The following is a 12,945-nucleotide window of genomic DNA, read 5'->3' as shown; positions in this document are numbered from 1 at the left end:
AGAGTAAATTGTACTTTGTCACCAGGAGTCGGGGTGATCATGACCACACAAGGTTACACACACACATGGCAGGTGAGCAAACACATGCTCTTGCATACATAGGAAATTCCCCTACACGCGTGGACAGAGGCACGTGTACACCCACACCATCACTCCACACATTTGTGCACACTCTGATCACCAGGAGAAAAGTGCTCAGCACATTTTATCACACATCCCAAATTGAGGGAGGCCATTCAGGATGGAGGAAAAGGAAGATAATGAGACAAAAAGAGAAATGAAACTAAAATGTCCCACCCTGTCAGCAGTAAGCATGGTATAAAAAATGGGTTTGGGACAGACAGACAGACTCCTGTCAAAATGTCCAAAGAGCCTCTCCTTCTCTGGCTGGTGATGGAGTTCGGGTGGTTTTATCTGGGTAAGTGTTCTGGAGCCTTCCCTGGGGAGCCCTGGAGAGTTCATTAGGGTGTAATGGATTCCTGTCACATTCCTCTTCTCCTTTCTAGATTTTTTCCTTTTTGGAGGGTTTCTCCATTGCCGTGTTCACAGGCGTTTACCATGAGGTTGATGTGGGGGCTTGAGGGTTAGGGTAACTTGTACTGACATCAGAAATGACCATTTAAGATAAGACATAGAAATAAAGGGTCCAGGGGTCAGGTGAGTGGGGATCAGAACTGCCATTGGAAGGAGCTACATAGTCACAGTCAGAGTCAATTTGTTCTGGTGAGAACGCTTGTTATAATTCGTATTATTCTCTTTATTTTAAGAGCGTTGTTTGCTTTTTGTCTTATTTTGGTTTGCAGAGGATGGGGCTTCGAGGTGAGGTTTCTTTCCTGCCCACTGCTTCCAGGTTTTGAATGATGCCATGCACACACTTAGCTTTGGCCAGTGAGCTGCCCTTTGCACCCTGGGGGTTTCGGCAGACACTGGCCTGAGCTGCAGCTGCTTCCCAGTCCCTAGCATTGACACCGGGAATTCGGCTAAATTATTCTGCCTCTTCCATGTGTGGAGTGGGGGGCCCGTGCGAGACCTTTAACTACCTGTGATCCCAGGACCAGTCAGTCTCTGATGCTCTTTTGAAAGTCTGTGTTTATTTGAGTATGAATTTTAAAAACATTCTGTAGGAGAAAACGCCTTTGTTCTAAGGAAAATCACCAGGTCCCCCTTCCTCTCAAGACCACATCAGGCTCTTCTTTCTGGCTCTTTCTTTCTCTGTAACTTGAAGCACCCTCAGGTCTCCCCTAGTCAGACTTTTCCTGCCCCCTGTAGCCTGAGCTCTGGTTTAGGTGCTTCTGCTGAGACCTCCTCCACCAGCAGGAGGTCCTGCATCAGAGAACTTGTCACCCATGGTAACTGCTCCCTTAACTGCCTCTCTGCAGGAGCTCTGTAGGCTCCCAGAGGGCCAGACAGGTCTGCTCATTTCTCGTGTCTCAGCACCTGATTCTGTGCTTGGTACCTATCAGGCAGGCAAGGAACAGTGTAATAGAGTCCTTGTCACTTTCACATGTCATGTTGGTTTGGTGCGAGCACTCCCTTTTTTAATGTAAGAAAACCATGGTCTGACTCTTTATGACTGTTTTAAGCTGATCTTTATGTTTGCCCTGGGGGCTTGGAGAGTTTGCTATGTAGAAATTTGCTGAAGTCTGTGTCCACATGTCCCGCTTCTGGCAGGACACACTGATGGAATGGGCTTCTCCCATCTTGCTTGAAGGAGGCAGCACCTGGCGAACTGTTCTTTCAGTTTGGCTTTTTTTAAATTTATTTATTTTTTCACGTGACTTTTCTAAAATGGCCAACTTAGGGGAGAGTGACTCCACAGAATTACCAAGGATCAAAACCAGATGTGTATGCAAGGGATGCCTAATGAGACCCTGCCCTCTGTAGATGGTGAAACCAAGACCTGGATTGGGAAAGGGTCATCCACTGGGCAAGGAACCAAGCTGACCCCACAACCTTGGAGATACCCACCCTGGTAATTCCACAGAGGGGACTGATTTGATTCCAGTATTTCCTTCTCCTCGGGATACTTTGGCAGCTGGAGAAAGAAAGATTCTTGTCCCGTTTCTAAATTCCAATGTGGTTGGTTACTTCTACTTCTACTTAATTAACTTCACTTGGCATTCAGTACTTCTTGGCAGGTGAACCTTAGCCCTCTTCCTGAGGTGAGTGCTCTCCTCTTTGTCTTATGATGATGACTACTGTGGCCTTTTCTGTAAGAATTCAGAAGCAGTAACTGGCAGATGAGGTTTATGCGTGACCCTAAAGGGGGCTTTCTGCCACACCAACGCTGCGTGCTTCCTTTTTTCGAATATTGGCTTTTAATCAGATGAGTAATATAGAAACTCCTTTACTGGAAAACTAAGAATATTATAGAGCTCAAATCCCTTTCAATCAGTGTGCCTGGTTCCAGCCCTTTCCCGTCACTGTGGAGATAACTGATGTCATGAACTTGTTCTGTCCCACCAGAGACTTCTCTATACTTTCCTACATCTCAGCTCATCAAAAATGCAAACTGTTCTATTTATTTATGAAAATGTTTTATATTTTATGTCTTGTTTTGAAATTGACCCCTTGCATACATTAAAATGGCTTGGAGTTTTCATGCAATTCCTGTGGGACTTTCTAACACTATTAATCTGCTTAGACTTCCTGCAATTGAAGAATGCTGCATTCAGTCATCCCCACATGCACATTGTTCATCCCATTCACAGATAGATGAAGACGGCAAAAAAGTGTTTGCCAATAAGCATCTTTGTGCACACATGCTTTTCGAGGGTGGATAACAAATATGAGACTGTCTAGGCAAAGCTAAGACATGCACATATTTAACATTAATAGAAATCACCAGGGTGCCCCATGGTAGCTGCACCAATTCACACCCCCATTTCATTCCAGTTTGCTCCAGAAGGCTGAGTTATTTGCTCAGTTCCCCCAGCAGTTTCTGGGAGCCCCATTTACTCACCCCCTGGCCAAGAGTTGATTTTATATGTCCTCAACTTTTGCCACTAGAATGGATAAAATTAATTGGCTACTCCTATTTTCTCATGTCTTTTGCTAGTTTTTCTATTGAGTCTTTTGTTATTGTGTAATAGGATGCCTGCTTTAATACTACAGCGGTCAGGAAAATACACTGTTGAATCTCCAGGAGATATCATTGTTGCATGTATTTTTAAATTCATTTATGAAATAGTCATAGGAACAAGTTCATAGTTTAGTATTTACTCATTTTAGGTGTGTATATCCTACATTGTTAATGCCACTGAGAGTGGTAACAGTTTACTTCTTTTTTCCTGATTTTATGGGGGTAAAATGGACTTGCCATCAAACTTAAAAACTCCAAAATCTTTCCACTGTGGCAAAATAAAGAGACTAAATTCAAGGAAGAGTGAAAGTTGATCTAAAATTGAATGAGCTTTCATTGTGAGAGCCAACTATGGAAAGCTGAGGGAGCATGTGGTTTTAATTTCCACCTGGGTGACTCTTGGGTTTCAGGGTCACTGTCTCCTAAGGAGGAAGACCTGGAAGTTCCTGATAGCCGAGGTAGGAAGGAACATGGCCCTGCTGGCCATGTCTTATACAACTCAGCCAATCAGCTCAGCAAGTTAGTGAATGGAGGGTCTCATGGGTACCTTGGAGAAAATAATTAGCAGAAACCCAGATACTGGAGAAGGTGCAGGATGTTCTTCTAAGGATGTGAGAGCTATTATCTACTGGGCCTCTCACTTCAACAGCGTTTAGCAAGAGTGTGGGGTTTAGAACAATTGATCATGTTCAGTTGAACCAATGGGTTTGACGTGTGCAGTAGTGAAAATGTTTCAAAGATTCCCAGAGATGGAGGTAATCTTAGAAGAACTTGCCTGGTGGTTCTCAAACGCTGCAAGAATGGCCAGCTGCAGCAGAACAACCTGCAGAACCTGATTAATGCGCCGTCCATAGGTCTTGACCACAGGGATGCTGACTTGGATTTCACCAATATATTATGTATTTTTAACAAGGTCTCCAAGTCATGCTGATGAGAACCAAGGTTAGGAAACTTATATTTCATTTTAGAAACATTCCATCTCACATGGAGTAGCTTACATGATAAATGCAAACCTCCAGAATTTTTATATGTCACAACTTCCATTTTATTTTATTTCCACATTTTTATTGGTGCATTTATTGTGTATAATGATGGGATTTGTTGTTACAGACTCCTATATGCACACAATATTATAATATAATTTGGTCAATATCACTTCCCAGCATAGAGCTGCCATTTTAGATAATTCTCATGGTCCCTTCTAGCCCTAATATTTAAAAAGTACTAAGTGACATAAGTTTGGCAGAAGAAGAAAAATACTATATGAGCTCACTGGTAGGTGAAATATAGCAAGAAATTAGAAGGGAAGATGAAGAAAGGGAGATGCTGATTAAAAAGTGAAAATTTTAGTTAGACTGGAAGAACAAGTTTAATGATCTATTGCACTGCATGGCTTTCATGGTTAAATATAATAATGTGTGTTTCACACTTGTTAAAAGACTTAATGTTTTCACCACAATAAAATGAATATCAGTGAGGTGATGAACATGTTAATTATCTTGGTTGAATCTTTCTACAGTATATACACAGATCAAAACATTCTATACACCCCCTAAATAAACACAATTATTATTTGTCTCTTAAAAAGAAGTAAACATCCATGAATTCCTTTAACTTCATTTATCTAACATTAAAGAAATGATCCTGAGCAGCAATCTCCATTTCCAATTCTGAGAGGTGAGAAGGACAATGGCATGTAGCCTAACAGCTCATCTTCCAGTCATGGCGTGCTCTGGGTGGAAGACCCATTGGAGGCACTCAAATTAGGACCCGGTTTTGGCTTATTGAGGTCCAGTGGGAAGAGAGTTGCTTTTGGATTAGTTTATATGAGAGAGTGGAATTGGATTACATGGTCTGGCTTTGATTTGAGAGTCTATTGGTTGCTTGAATGGCACTCAAGAGTGTTTAAATAGTAGGAAGCTCTCAGCGCCCAGATGAGTTTGTAGACCCAGGTGGCCAATGATCTCTACTGGGGGTGAAGTGTGTGGAGTTAGGAGCTCCCAGGTGCTGAGGGGCACATCAAATTTTATGCTAAAGGGAACCTGCCAGGTGCAGTGGCACAGGCCTGTAATTCCAGATGCTTGTGAAGTTGAGCCAGGAAGATGGCAAGTTTGAGGCCAACCTTGGCAATTTAACAAGACCCTATCTCAAAATTAAAAATAAATATGGATGTCTATGTAACTCAGTGGTAGAATACCCTGTGTCTAATCCCCAATAAACAAAAACATAGACTACAATTCTCTGCATCTTTCTGGAATCATCTATTTGTACAAAAGCTGTGTTGCATATCTGAGAGATTTTAATAGTGCTCAGCTTAGTATTCTCATTTTCCCTTGCAGTACCAGTCACATCAGAAATTACCGTGAGGTCGTTTTTGGGTCAGTCGGTGACTTTGCCCTGTTTATACTCGTCCTGGTCTCAGAACAGCAACAGCATGTGCTGGGGCAAAGGTCAGTGTCCCAAATCCAAATGCAGCCAGGAGCTTCTCCACACAGATGGGACGAGAGTGATCTCCAGTACATCTACAAAATATAGGCTTCGTGGGAACATCCAGAGAGGCGATCTTTCATTGACCATCTCCAACACCAACGAAGGGGACAGCGGGGTGTACTGCTGTCGCATCGAGGTGCCGGGCTGGTTCAATGACGTGAAGAAGAACATTCGCCTGGTGCTGAGTAGAGGTGAGCAGATGAAGGGGGGCTTTTGCTGGGGAAGAAAAAATCCAGTGGTTAATGGGAGTATGGTCAGATTTGTATCACTGTGACCAAAACATCGACAGTAACAACTTAGAGGAGGAAAAGTGTATTTGGGGTCATGGTTTCAGAGGTTCAGTTCATGCTCAGCTGACTCCATTGCTCTGGGCCCCAGGTGGGGCAGAGCATCATGGCTGAAGGGCATGGCAACCAGGAAGGAAAGGAAGAGGTGGGGAGAGAGAGAGAGGGAGAGGGAGAGGGAAAGGGAGGGGGGAGGCAGGGAGAGAGAGAGAGAGAGAGAGAGAGAGAAAGGGAGAGGGAAAGAATATATGCTTAACTCAACTCACCAGGGACAAAATACAAACCCCAAAGGAAGACCCCCAGTGACCTGGTTTCTCTGTCCATACTCTATCTGCCTACCATTACCATCCAGTTTTTCCATATCAATGGATTAATCCACTGATTCGGTTACAGCTCTCATAATCTAGTAACTTCACCTCTGAGCATTCTTGCTTTGTCCTACACATGAGCTTGGGGGTCACCTCATTTCTAAACCATATCAGAGGGTGATAGATTCAGTGGTGGTGGTGAAAAGGCCGTACTTGCCTAGAATGTGAGTGGGAAGATGAGACTTGAAATGCTAAGCCATGATATGAAGCAGGCAAGGAAACTCAAACACCTAGGGCCAAGACAGCCTCAGAATGAGAGGGGTGAGTTGGGGAGAGGGAGGAGCCAATGAACTGCAGAGTCAAACAGAAGAAGGCAGCTACTGCTTATTTAGTGGGTTGTCTGGTACAGACATTTGGGCACAGTGTTTTCAGATCTCCCAATTTTTACATGAACTATATTAATTTTTACATATTGACTGATCTCCAAATAATAATTAAATACATACCATGTGAACTAAATAAAATGTGTTCATGACTAAGCATCAGCCTATAAGCAAATGGTCTGTGACTTTGGACAGAAGGAAAAGGAATCTGGAGACAGAGAAGTTTTCAGGCACACTTTCCTTTGGTTGCCATCAGTTCCTTTTAAGGAATAAAATTTGGAATTTAGTGGGACTCCTAAAGATCTGAGCTGGGTAGAACAGGCTCTTTTAAGCCTATGGTTAAATTATGCTATCAATAATACACTTAAAACATAATCCACGTTAGTGCTTGTCCACAATGCAGATTCTCAAGGTGAGGTGTGTGTTATGCTTGGGCTCTATTCCTAACAGATCCATGCCTTGGAAGGCAGGGTCTGGATATCTATACTATTTTTCCCCATCTTTTCAAATTGGTGCTTTACAGTTGTGCATAATGATGGGATGTGTTTGTACCTATTCACACATGCACACAATATGACAATATAGTTTGGCCAACCCCCTCCCCGGCACTTCCCTTTCCCTCCCTTTCTCTCCCTTTCTCTCACCCACTGGTCCCTTTCCTCTCACTGATCTCCCATTGATTTTCATGAAATCTTCTCCACCATTTTTTAAAATTTTTTCCTCTCTAGTTTCCACATTTGAGAGAAAACACATGACCCTTGACCTTCTGAGTTTGACTCATTTGGCTTGACATAATGGTCTCCAGTTCTGTACATTTTCTTGCAAATGACATAGGTTCATTCTTCTTTATGGTTCAATAAAATTCCCCTGTGTATATATACACCACATTTTCTTTATCCATTCATTTGTTGATAGATACTTAGTTAAGCCATTGTGAATTGTGCTGCTATAAATATGGGTATGCATGTATCACCATAGTATGATGACTCTAATTATTTAGCATAAATACTGAGGAGTGGTATACTGGATCATATGGTGGTTCCATGCCTAGTCTTTTGAGGAACCTCCATACTGTGGATATGTATATTCTTTTTTTAAGCTTCTCTGTTGACTATGAAGTACTCTAAAATTTGAGAACAACTAAAGTGGATGCTTTTAGAGAACTTTCATACATATCAGTATCTTTTTCTCTTATGAGATTGAGGGCATTCTTCTAATTTTGCAGAATAAGAAAGAAGTTAAATGACTCTGAAGCAATCAATAAATGGGCTAAGGAACTGGGCAAGACACTTCACAGAAGAAGATATACAACCATCAACAAATATATGAAAAGTGTTCAACATCTCTAGTAATTAAAGAAATGCAAATCAAAACCACCCTAAGATTTTATCTCACCCCATTTAGAATGGCTCTTATCAAGAATACAAGCAATAATAGGTGTTGGCTTGCATGTGGGGAAAAAGGCACATTCATGTATTACTGGTTGAATTGCAAATTGGTGCAGCCACTCTGGAAAGCAGTGTGGAGATTCCTCAGAAAACTTGGAATGGACCCACCATTTGACCCAGTCATCTCACTCCTCAGTTTATACCCAAAGGACTTAAAATAAGCATACTACGGTAATGTAGCCACATCAATGTTTATAGCAGATTCACAATAGCTAGATTGTGGAACCAACCTGGATGCCCTTCAAAAGATGAATGGATAAAGAAACTGTGGTATGTATGCACAATGGAATATTATTTAGCTATAAAGAAAAATAAAATTTTGGTATTTTCAGGTAGATGAATGGAGTTGGAGAATATCATGCTAAGTGAAATAAGCCAATCCCAAAATACCAAAAGCCGAATGTTTTCTCTGAGAAGTGGATGATGATACATAATGGGGTGGGGGGCAGGGGTGTAAAAAACGAATTTTGGAATGTGTAGGTGGAAATGAGGTGGGGAGGGGGTGGGTGAAGGAGAAAGATAATGGGATGAGACAAACATCATTACCCTATGGACATGTATGATTACACAAATGGCATGAATCTAAATCATGTACAGCCATAAAAATGAAAACTTGTACCCCATTTGTGTACAATGAATCAAAATGCAGGCTGAAAAATGAAAATAAAATTTTAAAAATTGACTCTGACCCAAGTCTTCTCTTATCTTGACTGGTATAACTAGGTATTATTTTATAAAATAGTTGTTGGTTTTCATACTCTACAGGGTCACTTCCAAGTTCATTTGGAACAAACAGTGTCTTTCTGCCATATTAAAGTCTGTGGGAATTTGACATATTCTAGAGAAGGTGAGATGCATAGAATAAATTGTAGATAAAGAATTCAAGTTTAGGTGCTTATGGAGTGAGTAATGTTGGCATGAACCAATCTTTAATATCTGAAGTAAACTACATTCTCATCCACAGTCACACACTTGGGCTCATTTTTGATGCATTATTGAATTCATGCACTCATGAAATGCTTTTGGAGAACTTGTGTATGGCAGACACTGTGAGGGGCTTTGGATTCACAGAGGAGAACAAAACAAAGGCCAGGTTTTCCTCCTGGTGCTTACAGTTCAGTAGGAGTGAACCTTGAACAATAATAATCAGATAATGGAATAGATGGCACTTCTGAATTGCCACAAACCCTGCGGAGGGGAAGGACGAGAGGAGCTGGCCTAGTGCACAGAAGTGACAGGAAGGAATGGGGTGCAGCAGATAGAACAGTTTCTATAGCTGGAAGGTCAGTGATGTGTCCAAAGAATGGAGGAAAGGCCAGTTGACTGAAAAAAGTGAGAGGAGGCTGAAGCCATGAGATTGGAAGGAAAGGCAGGGCCAAGGGAGATGGTGCCTGGGCAGGCCAAAGAGCGGGCTGGGTTCTCCATCTTATGGTCACATAGGACCCCACATGAGTTTCAAGCAGGGATGGGCATAATTAGATCTGTCGCTTAGATGACAACTGTGGCCTGTGTGTGAAGAGTGGATTGGAAGGAGAGGAATGCAGGCCAGAGACCCAACGGCAGTGAGCATTCCAGGGGTCCAGGCCAGCAGACCTGGTGAGGGCAGCAGGAGAGGAGAGAAGCAGACAGGTACCTCGTGCCTTTGTGTCCCTGTCTCTCCTCCATCTCTGCTTGGGGCCAGACACTTGTAACCAACTTGTATTGGTTACAGCCCCAACAACCACGAGGAGAACCACCACCTCTCACCCACCCTCCACCCCTCCCATGATGACGACCAAGGTGGGGCTTCCAACAACAGCCGAGGCGACCCCTGACCACACCACTGGAGCACCGCTTCAGACAACGGCCACCTCGGTCTTCACCACGGCCACCACGTGCCCCCTGACAACACTCACCTCCCTCCCAGAGGTGGCCACAACGAGTCTTCTGACCACTGCATCTTCTACGGATGGGCCTGTCCACACCACAGGTACATGGCAGAACTGGCCACTCCTTCCCTTCCCCTAGGCAGATGTGCCCTGGTTTCCTCAGGACAGGGTTGTCACTGGGGCACCCAGGAACCTTCTCATGGGCCTTTTTGTGTGTGCATGTGTTTGTTTGTATTGGTGTTCAAGGCCAAGCATCTCAAACACCTCAGGTCGGGTGGCTTGAACATGTTCAAAGTCCAAGATTAAGGTGTCCACAGGGCTGGTCCTTCTCAGTCCTCTTTGGTTGCTTGTCTTTTTGGGATGCTTGTCTTTTCGTCTCCTTCCAAGGTCTTCCCTCTGTCTGTCCTTCTGTGAGATCAATCTTACTGGATTAGGTTCCATCCGTATGACCTCCATTTACCTTAATTACTTCTTAAAAGGGTTTAATTCACATTCTGCGGTACTGAGGGTTGTCATGTTGACTTATGAATTTGAATGGTGGATACGCTGCAGCCCACATAGTGCTTGTATATATGTGTATGTGAGGAGGTGATTTCACTAACTGTTCCTTTAATTGTTTTACGGAAATTTTGTCTTTTCTGTTTCTTTTCCGTTGTGTTTTTGACAAGTCAGCTTTTTGGGTTCTCCAGCTGACCTCTGAGGAGTCTCGCAGGAGTTGCTTTCTGAAGGACCAGGAAAGGTTATTTGGGGTCAGACTGCAGCGCTCTCCTTGAGGTCTCTGGCTGGGCATTAGAGATTGGTTGAGGAAAGGCCTTTGGTGCTTGAAAATAGGCCAACTAGCGTTCTCCTTGTTTCTCTATTTCCTCTGAATTCTCCTGACCCTTCAGAGTGACTAGCTCCATTGCACCTCTCAGAGTGACTGGCTCCATTGCTCGGTGGAGCTTCCACCATGTTTCAATCTCTCACCCTGAGGTCAGACTACTGGAAAACAACCACCAGGTAGCATTTAGTCCCAGTGGCTTCACAGTATTGAATTGGTTAATTCTATGATACTCTGAGTTGTTACTAAAATCCTTAATCAATTTTGCATTTTTAAAAAGTTCCTTTGGGCTTTAAAATCATTATCTTAAAACATCTTAGTTTCTTTTCCTTGTGTCTCAAAATTACCTTCTGTCTTTCAGGAAAGCTGGAAACACAGAGAAGCACAAAGATGACTGTTAGAAAAAAGGAGGGCTTGTCTGTCTTGGCCCCTCCCAAACCCCTTCCCAGACCCCCTCTTGCCCACCTTGGCTCTCCCAGGCCCCTCCCACCCCTCCCCCTCCCACTGCAGGCACTTCCCTGGCCCCTCCCCATCTCTGAATGTCACCACCTACCACAGATACTGTGAACACTGTTAGTTTTTAGCTGCCTTTTGTCAAACTTTTTTCTCTTCCAGAATCAGTACCTTTACATGGATCCAGCCTGACTTGGAGAAGCACCGAAGCAACTTCTGCAGACACTGCCTTGTCCACAGCCAAAGGTGGCGGACCCTCACTGTACCTTTCCTCACCACGTGGGTTGGGGAGAAAGAAGCACTGAGTAAATGTGATGCTGAGGTTGGGCTCCGTGGCCCTGCCTATAATCCCAACCACTCTGAAGGTTGAGGCAGGAGGATCACAAATTCAAGGCCAGCCTCAGCAACTCAATGAGGTCTAAGCAACTTAGTATGACCTTGTCTCAAAATAAAAACTAAAAAAGGCCTGGAGATGTGGCTCAGTGGTTAAGCAGCCCTGGGTCAATCCCTGGCACAAACACAAAAAAAAATGTTGACTCAGGTGACTAGGGATGACCTTGAGGCCTTTGTGCCATGAAGTCCACCTGGCACAAGTTGGCATTAGGGCAGCGTTTGTGGTTTGCTCATTCCTTCCTCCTGGGGAGGAGGGAGGAGAGACAGTGCCCTTCCTGCTTCGTGATTCTCCTTGGTGGCAGGTGACATGTCTCTGGCATGTTTTCCATTACTCTGTAGGCTGCAATGGGACTCCTCTTTCTCATTCTAGTTCCAAGGACTTCAGTTTTCTTTGATGAAACTCAGTGGGACGTCTGTTTACTCTTTTCCTTTTGTTCTTCCAAAGGGTCTGAAACTTCAGTTCTTCTGTCATCTACATCCCTGGTGACATGGAAAGCAAGTGTCCCAAGGGAAACAGGTGGTCCAGTGACTTCTCCTCAACCAGGTAAGGGAGATGTGTTCTTGCAATTGGTTTGTCTTTGGCTGTGGGAACAATCTGTCACATGGCTGCATGTCTAGGATTCTGCTGGTTCAGTTCCATCGTGTCCTATCCCACATCCTCCTGTGAGCTGGGGTGAAAGTGAAGCCCGTCACAAGCCTGGGGCTGGCTCTGCCTCCCGTGCTCATGTTCAAAGCCCCTCTATGGAGATCTCCCTTCTTCTTCAGCAACTTCAGACTGAAGTCAGGAATGTGGTAGGAAAATCACTGCCCATTTGTCAAACCAGTGCTTATTTCTTTTAAATCACACAAATGTTATACTAATGTACTTAAAGACAGAAATAAAATTCTCCTGGATTCCTGTCCTTAATCCCCAGCCTCTCTAGCCCCCAAGATCACTGTTCTTGATTGAAGATGGCCATTCTAGATCTTTTTTTCCTTCCCTCGTGTGTGTGTGTGTGTGTGTGTGTGTGTGTGAAAGTGCGTGTGTGTGTGTGTGTTTTAAGCCGTCATATCATATGCAGTAAGGCACTGCATGTTATATGATGCATATGATATTTAAGTGAATATCAATATTTCCTTATTGATACATCTGGACCACTTACTTACTTTTTCAATCCATGTAGCAACCTGAATCATTATATTGAATTGCTCTATAATATTTTAAACCATGGTTACTCATGGTATCTTTTGCCTATTGAAGGGAATTTCAGTTGCTCCAATGTTTTCCAATTATCAATGGTGCTTCTGTGAACTTTCTTGGATATGCATGCTTCCTTAAGCTTTTATACAAGTATTTCTCTAGGTAGGTTGGTGACCAAGAAGTAGAAACGCTAGGTTGAAAAAGCTGTGTACTTTCCAATTTAACAGCTATTACAT

General features: G+C 43.4%; 1 protein-coding gene across 1 annotated transcript in view; it reads left to right on the top strand.

Annotated features, from left to right (window-relative positions):
• Positions 1-318: 318 nt before the first annotated feature.
• Positions 319-12,945, top strand: part of Timd4 (T cell immunoglobulin and mucin domain containing 4) — a 35,303-nt gene continuing 22,676 nt past the window's right edge. The window contains exons 1-5 of the mRNA XM_047556577.1: positions 319-418; positions 5,422-5,763; positions 9,707-9,964; positions 11,299-11,382; positions 11,975-12,073. Coding sequence (XP_047412533.1) covers positions 361-418; positions 5,422-5,763; positions 9,707-9,964; positions 11,299-11,382; positions 11,975-12,073 — 841 coding nt within the window. The 5' untranslated portion in view covers positions 319-360. The remainder of the gene's footprint in view (positions 419-5,421; positions 5,764-9,706; positions 9,965-11,298; positions 11,383-11,974; positions 12,074-12,945) is intronic.

Source organism: Sciurus carolinensis, chromosome 6, assembly GCF_902686445.1.
Source record: "Sciurus carolinensis chromosome 6, mSciCar1.2, whole genome shotgun sequence".
In the NCBI taxonomy this organism is placed as follows: domain Eukaryota; kingdom Metazoa; phylum Chordata; class Mammalia; order Rodentia; family Sciuridae; genus Sciurus; species Sciurus carolinensis.
The sequence above is the reverse complement of the archived record's forward strand: the minus strand, read 5'-3'. Positions and strand labels throughout refer to the sequence as shown.